The 12,417-nt window shown below is 37.2% G+C and overlaps 1 protein-coding gene across 1 annotated transcript in view; it reads left to right on the top strand.

Annotated features, from left to right (window-relative positions):
- SACM1L (SAC1 like phosphatidylinositide phosphatase) overlaps window positions 1-12,417 on the top strand; it is a 52,746-nt gene that overhangs the window by 21,338 nt on the left and 18,991 nt on the right. The window contains exons 3-7 of the mRNA XM_051963222.1: window positions 1,080-1,154; window positions 2,659-2,786; window positions 7,540-7,689; window positions 8,462-8,521; window positions 11,677-11,710. Of these exons, the coding sequence (XP_051819182.1) occupies window positions 1,080-1,154; window positions 2,659-2,786; window positions 7,540-7,689; window positions 8,462-8,521; window positions 11,677-11,710 (447 nt within the window). The remainder of the gene's footprint in view (window positions 1-1,079; window positions 1,155-2,658; window positions 2,787-7,539; window positions 7,690-8,461; window positions 8,522-11,676; window positions 11,711-12,417) is intronic.

The raw sequence follows: 12,417 nt of genomic DNA, 5'->3' as shown, positions 1-12,417 counted from the left end.
CTGTGATAGTAGGCCCGTGCTCGTAGCCCCGTGGTAGTAGGCTGTGCTTGTGGGCCTGTGATAGTAGGCCCGTGCTCGTAGCCCCGTGGTAGTAGGCTGTGCTTGTGGGCCTGTGATAGTAGGCCCGTGCTTGTAGCCCCGTGGTAGTAGGCTGTGCTTGTGGGCCTGTGATAGTAGGCCCGTGCTCGTAGCCCCGTGGTAGTAGGCTGTGCTTGTGGGCCTGTGATAGTAGGCCCGTGGTAGTAGGCCCGTGCCTGTAGGCCGTGAAATCAGCTCTTCTCTGGCAGCTTTCTTGTGCTTCTCAATTCTACTGAGATGGTAAGCTTGGCCAGAGTGGCCAAAATGAGAGCCATTTTAATTTTGTGATGATTTAATTAAACTGATTTGGAGCCAAACTAAACTGAATTCCAAATGTTTAACTACTGTCCTTGGATGGCATCCCATCGGGCCATTCTGTGTAGCCTCACTCCTCAGTCTTTGGTAGTTTCCCTGAAACATGGGCTTTACTGTGGCTTCCTCTCCTCTCCTCTCCCCCCAACAGAAGTGAGCCCCTTAGGGCCGTCTGGCCCTTTTTCTTGTGCATTATTCCCTCCCCAGGCTGTTGCCCTCCTGCTGCTCCTTATGCCTGCAGGCAGCCCCCAGACCTGGGCACCCTTCTTCCTTTCCTCCACTTCTCAGAATTCTTGCCTTGTGTAAGAGGCAGCTCAGGTGCCCGCTGCAGGAGGCTTTTCCCAGTCTCACCAGCTGCTAGGCCCTTCTTCTCCAAAATGACCTTCCCCCCACTTGGGATGTGGCATGTGGACACCTGTGTAATTGCCTGACCATCTCCCAGCCTTGAGAACCATCCCATTTAATAATAAAAAAAATTTTTTTTTTTAAAGAAAAGGAGAAAGAGGAGGAAAATGATCAAGATATTGAAACAATCTGAAAATGCTTGCAGTGGTTCACATCATGAACTTCCCACTCTTCTAAAAGGAGTAGAGAGAGGTGTCTTCTATCTCCGCTTTGATTAAGCTTTCTTCCCAGCTCTTAACAGAGGGAAAGCCTAATAAATGCTTATTGATTCTTCTTCCTTCTAGGGAAGAAAGATGTTCCTCCATCAGCTGTTACAAGACCAATATTTGGTATCTTGGGCACAATCCGACTGGTAGCAGGTAAGAAAAATCAGCTGGATTATGCAAATAAAAGGATTAAGAAGTTGCTAGTAGATTACAAATAGATTATATAGCACTTGTTATGAGTCTCGAGTAATAATTTACTATATTAGCAATTTGTGGTCACTTTATTTTGTAGGCTTAAGGCTACATTTTAAAACCTTTACTTTGGGATTTTAATTTGAATTGAGATTTTTGGAATTCTTAGGTCATTAACTTTAAATTCTTAGTAAATTCCAAGATTTTTTTTTCTCAGAAATTAAAAAGTTTTTTTAAAATTAGTGGTGGAGATTTTTCTTATGTGGCAAGATAACTATAAATATGTATACATATATTGTATTTAACACATATTTTAACATATTTAACACGTATGGGACTACCTGCCATCTAGGGGAGGGGGAAAGTTGGAACAGAAGTTTTTGCAAGGGTCAATGTTGAAAAATTACTCATGCATGTTTTGTCAATAAAAAACTATTTTAAAAAATTTAGTGGTGGAATGGATACAGAGAATAAGGAATCGATAAGAGGTTGCAGGAGCTTTATCAGTTCGGACTGTCCTAATGTTGTAAGTTAGTACAGTTTTTATGTTTGTACTTGGGGCTATTGTCCCCTCATATGCTTTTCCTAGTTAGCCTTGGTAACTTGGATTTATTTTTTAACCCCTTACAGATATACTCCCTATTAAAAGGGAGAATATTGATCCCTTCCACCAAGACTTTTTATTCCACCTAAACTCAGATCTAGCTCAAATGGAAACTCTTCTAGCCAACAGACAAACAGCCTTGTCCACCTTTTTGCCCACAATTTTGGAAGCTTTGTAGGAAAGGGTTAGCATGAGAGCACGTGGGTTATTGCAACTCTTGCATCATCTGTGTAGACAGATATTGGGTCATTGCCTGGTTTCTTTTGATGTCTTAAGCCGTGTTCCCAAACAAACCTGTGTGAGCTGGGCAACAAACTATGAAATGAGTGGCCATTTGTACTCTTGTGTGCCACAATGGAGGAAGGATATGTTTCCTTGTCTCTCCTCCCCAAGTAAGAGCCTGCTTAAGGTGACTGTGTTGGGCTCTCTTTTGAGAGGTTCTGTAACTTTTCATTTGGCATTTAAATGAAAAAAATGTTCGTGTTGTGGGGTTGTTGTTTTTTATGGAGAGGGATGTTTGGCCCAGTATTTCATCATGTTACAGAAGTACTGATCAGGAAATTGTCAGTGCAGAACAGGTGGCATCTGGGGCCACGTCATAGCTGGAAGTGAAGTGACTTATCTGGGTCCCACAGCTGGCAGCTATCAGGGATCACCTCTGCCCCTGTTCACTCTACTCCACTGTCTCTCACATGTTCATAAACATACAATTCCTAAGATGTTTTAGTTTGGCTCTTATTTTTAATCATTTCCTTTTTCTTTCTTTCTTTTTTTGTTTTTTTTGTTTTTAAGAAAAAAATAAGACTTATTTTCCACTTCAGAATTGCTTTTTGAATGACTCATGCATCTTTGCTTTTGTAGGTAGTTATCTCATTGTAATTACCAAAAAGAAAAAAGTAGGCGAATTTTTCAATCATGTAATATGGAAAGCAACAGATTTTGATATCCTTTCATATAAGAAGACTATGCTACACTTAACTGATATTCAGGTAAGAGTCCATTAGTTTAAAAAAAATACACCTTTTTTTTTAAAGGTTGGAGAAGTAGGAAAAATAGTGAAAAACAGCTTCTGAGACATTTGAAATCTATTTATCAAGCATCCCCTAGAGCTAAATTTAAAATATTTGGCCTTTGGGCATTTTTAAGATTGTTTTTAAGAGACTAATTATATTTTATTACTTTTGTACCTTACAATTGTTTTACTGCAGTAGCTTTTAAGTACCAATACTCTTTCATTTAATCATGATAGATAACAAAATACTGTGTAGATGCTTGCTAATCATCTTCATCCCAGATTTAATCTTTTGTAATATCTGTAATTATACTATTTGAAGCTAAATCACATTTTTGTTTGAACTAAGATTTCAAAGTTTTTTTTCTTATTTTTAGTTTTTTTTTTTTAAAACAAAAATTAGTACTCCCAAACCCCTAATTAAAAAAAAAAAAATTCAGTACTCTTTCATTGACAGTGAAATATATAGGACAAGTTGAAGATATCATTGGTTTGTTTCTAAATAGTCTTGCTTATGGCTTCCCCTGAATGACCAAAATTTAAGAATGAGTAAAACAGCAGCTTGACTTAATTATAGCATAGGCAGGTACCAAAATGAAATCAGTTAAAATGTTAGAAAACCTTTTCCCTTCATGAAAATTTCAACTTTGGACTTTAAGACCTTTTTATTTTCATATTTTAAATGTTATTCTCAGATTTTTTTTACATATGCTCCAAATTTAGTACTTGAATGAATGAAGGAACATTTATTATGTGCTCACTGTGTGTAAAGCTCTGTGATGAGTGCTTAGGTTAGAGTTAAAAAAGCAGATCCAGCTCCTTCCCTCAAGGAGTTCACAATCTTATTGGAGAGCTGGCCACTGGAAGAGGAGACTTTCATGAAGTACATTTTAAAGAACAAAACGAGTGTGTTTATTGACTGCTTAATTTCCATTATTCTCAGAACATTATGTGACAGTTTCTTTTTTGACATGAAAATTTATGAGTTAATCAACATGATCTTTAAAGCCTAAGTACCTTTTGGTTTTTAATATGTCATTTAGAAAGTTATAGGGCCCTCGAATATACTATTAACATATTATCTTAAATAAAATATCATAAGAAAATATTTTACCAACTATAAAGATTGAAATAAAGATCTAACTTCTTAGAGAGTCACTGAATGTTTATGGATGGATCAGAGTAATAGAATAAAAATAGCAGTGCTTCCCAAATTAACTGACATTTAATATAGCACCAGTTCAAAACAAGAATTTGGGGGTATCATTTCTGTTCTCACCCACAAATGAATTCACTAATAAAATTAATTTTTTAATTGTCATCTCTCTTCAGAAAATACCCATCTTCATATACGTGGAGCTAGTCTCTCCCTGAGTCATAGAATTAGATAAATTTATAATAAATTGCTCTGAAAAAGCAAATAGATAAGACTATCAGAAGGAAGACTTAGGGGTGGAAAGGCAAGTTAAAGTGGTGTTGCACTCTGACATAAAAACTTAGTTTTTCAAAAATGGTTATTATCAAAACTATCTTGTACTAGATAAAAAGTAGGAAAAAAAGTCAAATATAAATATACCAGAAATCTAACCAAATGCATATCCAGGAAGGTTATGTTATTTGACGAAGATTTGTGCCCCCCCCCCAAAAAAAAACAAACAAACAAACAACCAAAACATTGGCAGTTTGGCAAGAAATAGATATGGAGTCACATCTCAGACCACATATTTTAGTCAGTTACAGCTAGATGACCAATTTAAACTATGGAAGAAAAAAGAAAAATGGATTTGGAAGGCCTTGTTTCTCTGTGAATGTTTGTGTTTGTTCTGTTTGACAGCGTGATTGCAACTCCTGTTTCTGGATTCACTTGATGTGTAGTAAATTTTATTTTGGCCCCTCATTTCTATTCTGTGTGTGCCTTGCTTTTTTCATGTGTTTCTTATAAGCAACAGACTGTAGCATTTTGTTTTCTCTTCCAATCTGTCTCTTTTCTATTCACATTATGAGAGTTAGGTTTATGTTTTCCTCCATGTGTTTCTAATACTGTTGTTGTTGTTGTGTTCTGAATTAGGATTTTTTTCTTCTTTTCCTCTGTAAACACAGTACTTTGTGTCTTTGATTATTTTAACTTATTCTACATTTAGGCAATCTTCTCCCCACTGGCTCTCTTTCTCATCATATCCTTCCTTTCCATCCTAGATTGTTATGGCGTTTTATTTTGTCTTTCTTCCTTTCATCTGGTTATTTGATTCTCCCCCTCTTTTCTCACACAATCCCTTTTTTCCTCCTTCCCATCAATATGTTTTGTTCATAAGTTTTTTTAAAATATAATTTTGTTATCTTTTTCTACAAATGATTTATCCTTGTTCACTTTGTTATTTATCTTGCCTTTTCATTTATTCTAGACATTTTTTTTTGATTGATGGCCCTTAAACTCATTTAGTCTTTCCTTAGTCTCCATCTTTTCATGGAATCTCTCCCCAACTCACCCTCTTTTTCCATTGTGTGATAAAAAGGATCCTGTCCCATGATGGGGATTTTTCTGTGTTCCTGATGGCACAGATCGTTAGTACCCTTTGCTGTCTCCTCACATTTCTCTCCCCTCCCCCTGGCAGGTTTGGGTGCTCGAGTGTCCGTGGCCCCAGGCCATGGCTCTAACCAGCAGAGCCCTGCAGATTATGCCCCTGGCGTGATCCTCTCTGGCCACCTTCGGGGCAGCCCTCTCACTTCGAGACAGAAGCTTCCCCTTCTTTTCCCCGTTGTCTCTTTCGCCTCCTCTCATTCTCCTGTAGACTCTGCAGTTGCTCGCCCCATCCTAGAATATCGGTCCCCTGGAAGCCGAGGAGTTCCTGAGGTTTCAGGCCCCTTTCTCCACTCTGACTTCTGAGAGCGCTTTCTGGTGTCCCTTTTCAGATGCTTCTTCATGCTTCATGCTTTTTCTGTTGTTAGACATTATCTGTGGTCACTGCATTTGTTTATCTTCCTTGTATTTCGGTTGTTCCAGGGTTTTTGAAAAGCAAACCATTTCCTCAGGTCTAGTTTTCTTTAAAATTTCTTCTGTCCTTTTTCCTGCTTTTCCTTTTTTTCTGGAGCCTATAATGGTTAAGCTCAGGTTTGCAGAGCATTTTAGCTGGGGTTGCTTCTTTTTGCTCCTCACAACACATTGCTCTGTTTCCTTTTGTGGCTTCTGATGGTGCAGAATAGCTTTGTGTTATTCACAATTGCCTCTGGTCTTTTCTCGGGATTGTTTGTGGACTGCCACAGTCATTGTTAAATTTAACCACTGCATGTCTTAGAGTTTGCCATTAGGATTCTTGATGGCCTAGCTGAAACAGCTTTATCTCCTGTGTGTATTTGCACTTTTCAGCGAGTTAAGCGGACATAAAGATCAGATAAAACGTCTACTCCATCATCTTGTTGGTCACATGAGTTAGACATCTGTTTTTGTTCCCCATAATAAGTAGAAAGAAATATTAAAGGCAAGAGAGAGGCATGCTTACTTATGTTAAAACAGAAAGAATCAACTCAGTACGACACAAATAAGAGCAAAAATTTTTTTTAAAGTTCAGCTCTCAAAACTTTTAAAGATGATTCCTAATCCAAAATGTATAGTAAAAGGATATGATAAATCATTTGGTTTAAAAAAAAAAAAAAAAGGATGAGGGTGACTGATAGGAGTGTTTATGTCAGATTTTTCTGGCTCAGTTCTGTGAGCAATGGCATCCTGTTTAATGTGGGTAGAGGTTCATTGAGGATTTTGGGGTCCTTGAGCCGCTTAGAAAGTGCTTCACAATTCATGACAGGTACCACTGCCCCATTTGTGTGGGCAGAGCCCAGAGCAAGGCCTATTGTCTGCCTCTGTTATCTGTTCCCATCAGGAGCCACACAGCCCTCCTTCTTAACCACTTTGCCCTAATCAAAAGGAAAAATATGGAGGAGCAAAAATGAGAAAGCTGCCCTAATTCTGGCTCTTCAGAAGCACTCATGCTCCCTCTATGGGGCAGCATTCTCCATCTCTGTCTCATATTTGGGTCCCTTGGTGTTCCATGGTCTTAATCATGCTTTCTACTTGGACTTAAGTAGGGAGTGGATATAGTGGAAGAAGTGTGGGACTTGGAGTTGGTGCAGCCCAGGAAAGAGCATTGGGTTTGAATTCTGTCTTCAGCAATTAAGAACCATAGGCAAGTCCGACCCTCATCCTCTTCATAAAGAAAAGAGAAATAGCACCTATAGTCCCTACCCCAGGAAGGATTGTTGCCAGGTTCATAAGGGATGACATTTGTTCAATACCATTGATATCTTCTGCTGTCCTTGTAAATGTTCTGATATAAACATTAATACTAGGAAGAACAGTTAAAATGACTAGGAGTAAATAGTTAAATAGGAAGTGGGAATTGGTAAACATTTTCATTTGTGCATTTAAAGGCAAAGTTCTCTTTTGTTAACTCAGACCAAACGAATAAGACCTTTCTTCCATTCTTAGGAAAGAAGCCTTTTGCTGTTGAGAATAAAAACACATTTGAGGACAATATAAAAGGATTCTTAACCTACCTTTCTAGGAGAAAGAAGCAAAGCTGTCACTTTCCCAGAAGATCCCTAGCAGTTTTTTAACCTAGCAGTGGTTAATTTAAAATTTAAAAAAAAAAATTATTTAAATATCTTTCCCTCCTGTTGAAACATTCTTCCTTAAGGCATAATGAGAGCCATCTCATTTTATTCATCCCTTTCTCCAGTTACAGGACAACAAAACCTTCCTTTCAATGATAAACCATATCTTGAGCATGGATGGGTTTTACTTTTCAACAACATATGATCTGACACATACTTTACAACGGTTATCTAACACCAGTCCAGAATTTCAAGAAATGAGTCTGTTGGAAAGGGTAAGTTTCTTGTTGATAGCAGTTTTCTCTGTCATGATTGGTTTATTTTATATAGTTAAGGTAAGGATGATTGGTAAAATGAATATGTAGGTAGCCATTTAGAAGAGAATACTACTCGTTATTTTTGTTTTCATAGAAATGAAAGGAAGTTACCAGAAATATATCTTTTAATACATCCTGGGAATTAAATCTAATAATACCATTTCCAGTTTTTCTTTTATAAGCCTACATAATTATATTTACATAATGACCTTACATAATATGGCTCTTCCTACATTTACCTTTGAAGTAATTATAAACTTATCTTTTCATAGTGCAGTTTGTTAAACTTCAAATGTAATTTAGAGCTCTTAATCTAGTTAAGTCTGTTGAGGACTTCCGACAGCCACTCGGAATTCTGGATTTTTGTTATGCTATACTTACTACCAATTAGGAAGAATACTACTGATAGGAATTTTAAGTTATATATAAAACTTATTGTCCATATTACATGTAGCTAAAACTGTTGGTTAAATAATTTGCTAAAAAATTTGCTTTCATTTTGTAGGAAGACTGTCCTTTATCTGATAAAATACTATTCAGGATAAATTTAAGGTTTTTTTTTTGAGGAACCATCTTCAGAGTTTTAACCGTGAAGATGTTTTTAACACTGTAACTTTTTAAAAAACAATCCTAATTTCCATTGTACTAATAGATAATTGTGGAAGTTTTTTATTTATTAAATGATTATTCATACCTGGTCTTCATTTTATGACACTTTCTTTTCTAATAGGCAGATCAGCGATTTGTATGGAATGGTCATCTTCTTAGAGAATTATCTGCTCAACCAGAGGTAACGCATGCTAGAAATATTTGTTAATAATTCTAACATATTTCTAAGGTGGTCAGTAAATAAAGTCTGTTACCCTCATATCTAATACATAGAATATGGTCTACCTTAGAAACTGGGTATTCTTTAATGTCAAAAGTAATGGGGAAAATATACTATGTAACCACTGGAAAAAGAATAGTAAGTTTCCAGTATTGGTGAACTCAGTAGAATCTAGATTCAAGAGCAGAATAAAAGGGAAACTGAGTCTGGCCCGTGAACCATTTAGCTGAGTATTCTCTGCTTTGACAATGACCTGAGGCATGCTTGCTCTCTCTACTGTTGACCCCAAGTATCTATAATTTCCTTTAATAATCGATGTTCTATGAATTTCTTTCAATTCTTTTCAAACCCTTAATATATTATGGAAACAAGTTCTTTAAGTTTATTTTCCACTTTACAATGTGGGCTAATAAATTTGTCTTTGATTTATTTTAAATATACTTCATTCTTAAAGCTAAAAAATCGGCACATCTGCTCTCAGCTTTAATCTTTCTGAGCTGAAGAATTAATTGTTTTCACAAATTCTTCTCATTCAGAAATTCTGTGTGTGAGTTTATTTTCTTCTCTAATTAGTAGATGTCAGTAGATGACAGAATAAATTTTAAAATATCCCTTGAAATAAATTTTAGAATAAAACCCTTTGATACTTATTGAATTTGGTTTTGCATTTTTCAGAACATGGTTTGTATTTATCTACTTGGCAGTGGAAATGTCGCAAGACTGTGCCATCCAGAGCTTGATCAAGCTCTCTGTATAGAGACATCAGCACAAACGAGCCTTCTGTAATTGTGCTGTGGAATGTACAAATGATAACTGACCGGTTAAATGGAAAATTGTGGTCAGAAGGGTTTTGTGCTTGCTTTGCTGCCATATGTACAGCTGCCTGGATGCCAATTTTTTTCTAAGGAAAACTCTCACTAGCAAATTCTGAGCTATTCAAGAAAGAGATTTGGCCAAAAGGACAGTTCTCATTGCTCTCCCTCATCCAAAACAGTAGTATCCTTTGTAGAAGTTATAAAACACCTTTCAAAACTGATTCAGTATATCCAGAGACATTTGTCTGATTGTTTCATTTTTCTGATTAAAAAAAAAAAACAAAACAAAAAACGGTCCATTCCATTGGTAACATATCAGTGATGAGTGTGGGACCTAAGCTCTACTGGTTCTTCTTAAGATCATTGATTATGTTGGTCTAAATAATCAGACCTTGGACTGTGCTCTGTCTAGCACCTCGGTGATAGCGATAGGTTTCTATGAATTTTCATGACTACAAGATATTGCTTCTGGTCAGCCTTCTTAATGATGGCACCAGTAGTTCTGTCTCTCAGGGTGAAGGGAAGCCTCCACTCTGCAAGTTGTTGTATGCTGCCTTTGCTGTAGAACAGCCCTGGTCAGCCAGGCCCTGAAGCTGGGGCCCAAACTCAAGAGTTCCCTCTGTTCCACGAGGAGCCATCAGAGCTGGACTTAAGTGGATGAACTTTAAAGATAATAAGAACTCAGTGACCATAAAAGGAATCTCCTTTTCTAGATGGCTAACGGTTCATACTAGAATCTCTTAAAGCTTATTATTTCTATTTTAACTTTATTTTGGGAGGGAGGCAAACAGGTCAAGTGACTTATCCAGGCTCATTTCTTCCTGATTCCAGGCCCAGTGCTCTATAAAGCACTGATCAAGACTTGAGACAATTGAAAAATCTATCTGAATCTGAATTTTTAACATTGTTAGCCCAATTAATTAGGACCAGGAATTCCATTGAACATCACCACCTGGGAATTTTGAAAATCATTCCTTGGATCAGAGGCTTCCCTAGAGTTTCTTCCAACTAGCTTTGCAACCCTTCCGACTTTAATGGCTGCTATGATTGTAATTAGCTCAACATTTGTAACCTCACAGTCATCTTGCGGAGCACTCATAGTAACTGATGCTTAAAAGTTTCCAGGAAAAGATGAGTAGCAGGAGGACATAAATCTGTAGAGTATGAGTGGAAGGCCTTGTGGGGAAAGGGGGATATTCCTTTAAGTATAATCAGTTACTATAATAGCATATTTAACTTCTTTGGATTTTGTGGTACTAGTAAGAAAACAAACAAACCTCATTTCACTTCCCAAGGTTTTTTTCTGTTACTAGTTAGCTTTTCCTTTACTAAATCACAAGTAAGCACCAACTCAAGGCATCAAGTGCAACCATTTTGTTGCTGAAAGCTCACGTTTTTCTATCCAGAATCTTCTCACCCCAGCAGTGGACTTACGTATTCTAGAAATGGGAAGTTACAGTCAAGGAAGGGCGAGAAAATGGAGACACTGAGCCAGCACTAGAAAGCCACCTGTGCCCTCTCTTGGGTCAGCACTGACTTAGTTCTGGCTCAAGAGGCTTTTGGTAACAGCCACAGTTACCGTGATATTGTAGCATTATATCTCTTTAGTCTTGGGGCTGCAAGGCAGACAGCCATAAAGCGTAGAGGCTGTAGAGGAGGATGGTAACAGAGTTAGGATGGGTGGAGACTGAGTTTCAAGAGGGGAACTTTTCTTTTTTAGATTGTGGTTATAGGTTAAAAGTAGCAAAGAAAGTGTTACTTAATTTTTTTTTTTTAATTTTTGCTGAGGCATTTGGGATTAAGTGACTTGCTCAGGACACACAGCTAGGAAGCTTTAAGTGTTTGAGGTCAGATTTGAACTCGGGTCATCCTGACTTTAGGGCTGATGCTCTATCCACTGCACCACCTAGCTGGCCCTAAGGATTTCATTTTTTAAAAGACCCTATATCACCTTTCTCATGTTGAATCCAAAACCTTTCCCTCGGAGGAGACCGTGAATAGTCTGAGTTCTCACTCAGATTTAAACAAATGTTGGGGGAAAGTGATATTCTCAGGCTAGAAATATATACCTAATTGTTTAATGGATTTTTTTTTTCTGTAGTGATAAAAGTGATTTGACTAGTAAACAGCATGTTGGGTATGTTCTCTAATAATATGCAGGGAAGTTGGAAGGGAAGAGAGAAGTATAAATATTATACAGCCATTCTGTTTTATTTGTGTGCCAATCTCTATATTGAAAATTGAGCTACTGTGTTACATTTTAAAAATATGACTAAAGTATCATTATTTTTAAACTTTCAGGTCCATCGATTTGCTCTCCCTGTCTTATTTGGATGTATCCTTACATGATTGTGAGAATTTTAGCATTGTAGAGATTTTTATTCCCATCATCCGTTTAAAGAAAATGTTAGAAAATATCTCAATTTTTCAGTGTAATTATGTTGAATTGACATCAGAAAGTTCTGTTAATGGGGGAACATTAACATGCATAATTGGAGAGTAGGGTCCTAAATAAATATAAGTATAGTTGGGGCTGGATCTTATTTGGAGATCTTATTAAAGTTGTGGGTATTTATAGAGAAAGTCTTGAAAAAAGTTAGAAAAATCTTAGTTGAAGACTACTCCTTCCCTCCCTTTCCCCTCCCCCCCCCCCCCCAATTTCCTTAGGGGGAAAAAACATCTAGACTTGTCAGAAAAAAAAATAAAACCAAAGAGCTACTTCTTCCACTCCTTCACCCCCAACTTTTTTCAGCCCAGCAGAACATTATCATATTCATTTTATGAATGAGAACATTGAGACCCGGAGAGTTTGTGACCTGGCAAGATCACATGGTTAGTAAATGACTTGAATTGTTGTCATTCAGTCGTTTCATTGTGTCCAACACTTTGGGACCCGGTTTGTGGTTCTCTTGGCAGTGATACTAGACTGGTTTTGCCATTTCCTTTTCTAGCTCATTTTACAGATGAGGAAACTGAAGCAAACAAGTTTTAAGTCACTTGTCCAGGGTCATACAGTTAGTGAGCATCTGAAGCTGGATTTGA

Source organism: Antechinus flavipes, chromosome 5 (genome assembly GCF_016432865.1).
Source record: "Antechinus flavipes isolate AdamAnt ecotype Samford, QLD, Australia chromosome 5, AdamAnt_v2, whole genome shotgun sequence".
Classification (NCBI taxonomy): domain Eukaryota; kingdom Metazoa; phylum Chordata; class Mammalia; order Dasyuromorphia; family Dasyuridae; genus Antechinus; species Antechinus flavipes.
The sequence above is the reverse complement of the archived record's forward strand: the minus strand, read 5'-3'. Positions and strand labels throughout refer to the sequence as shown.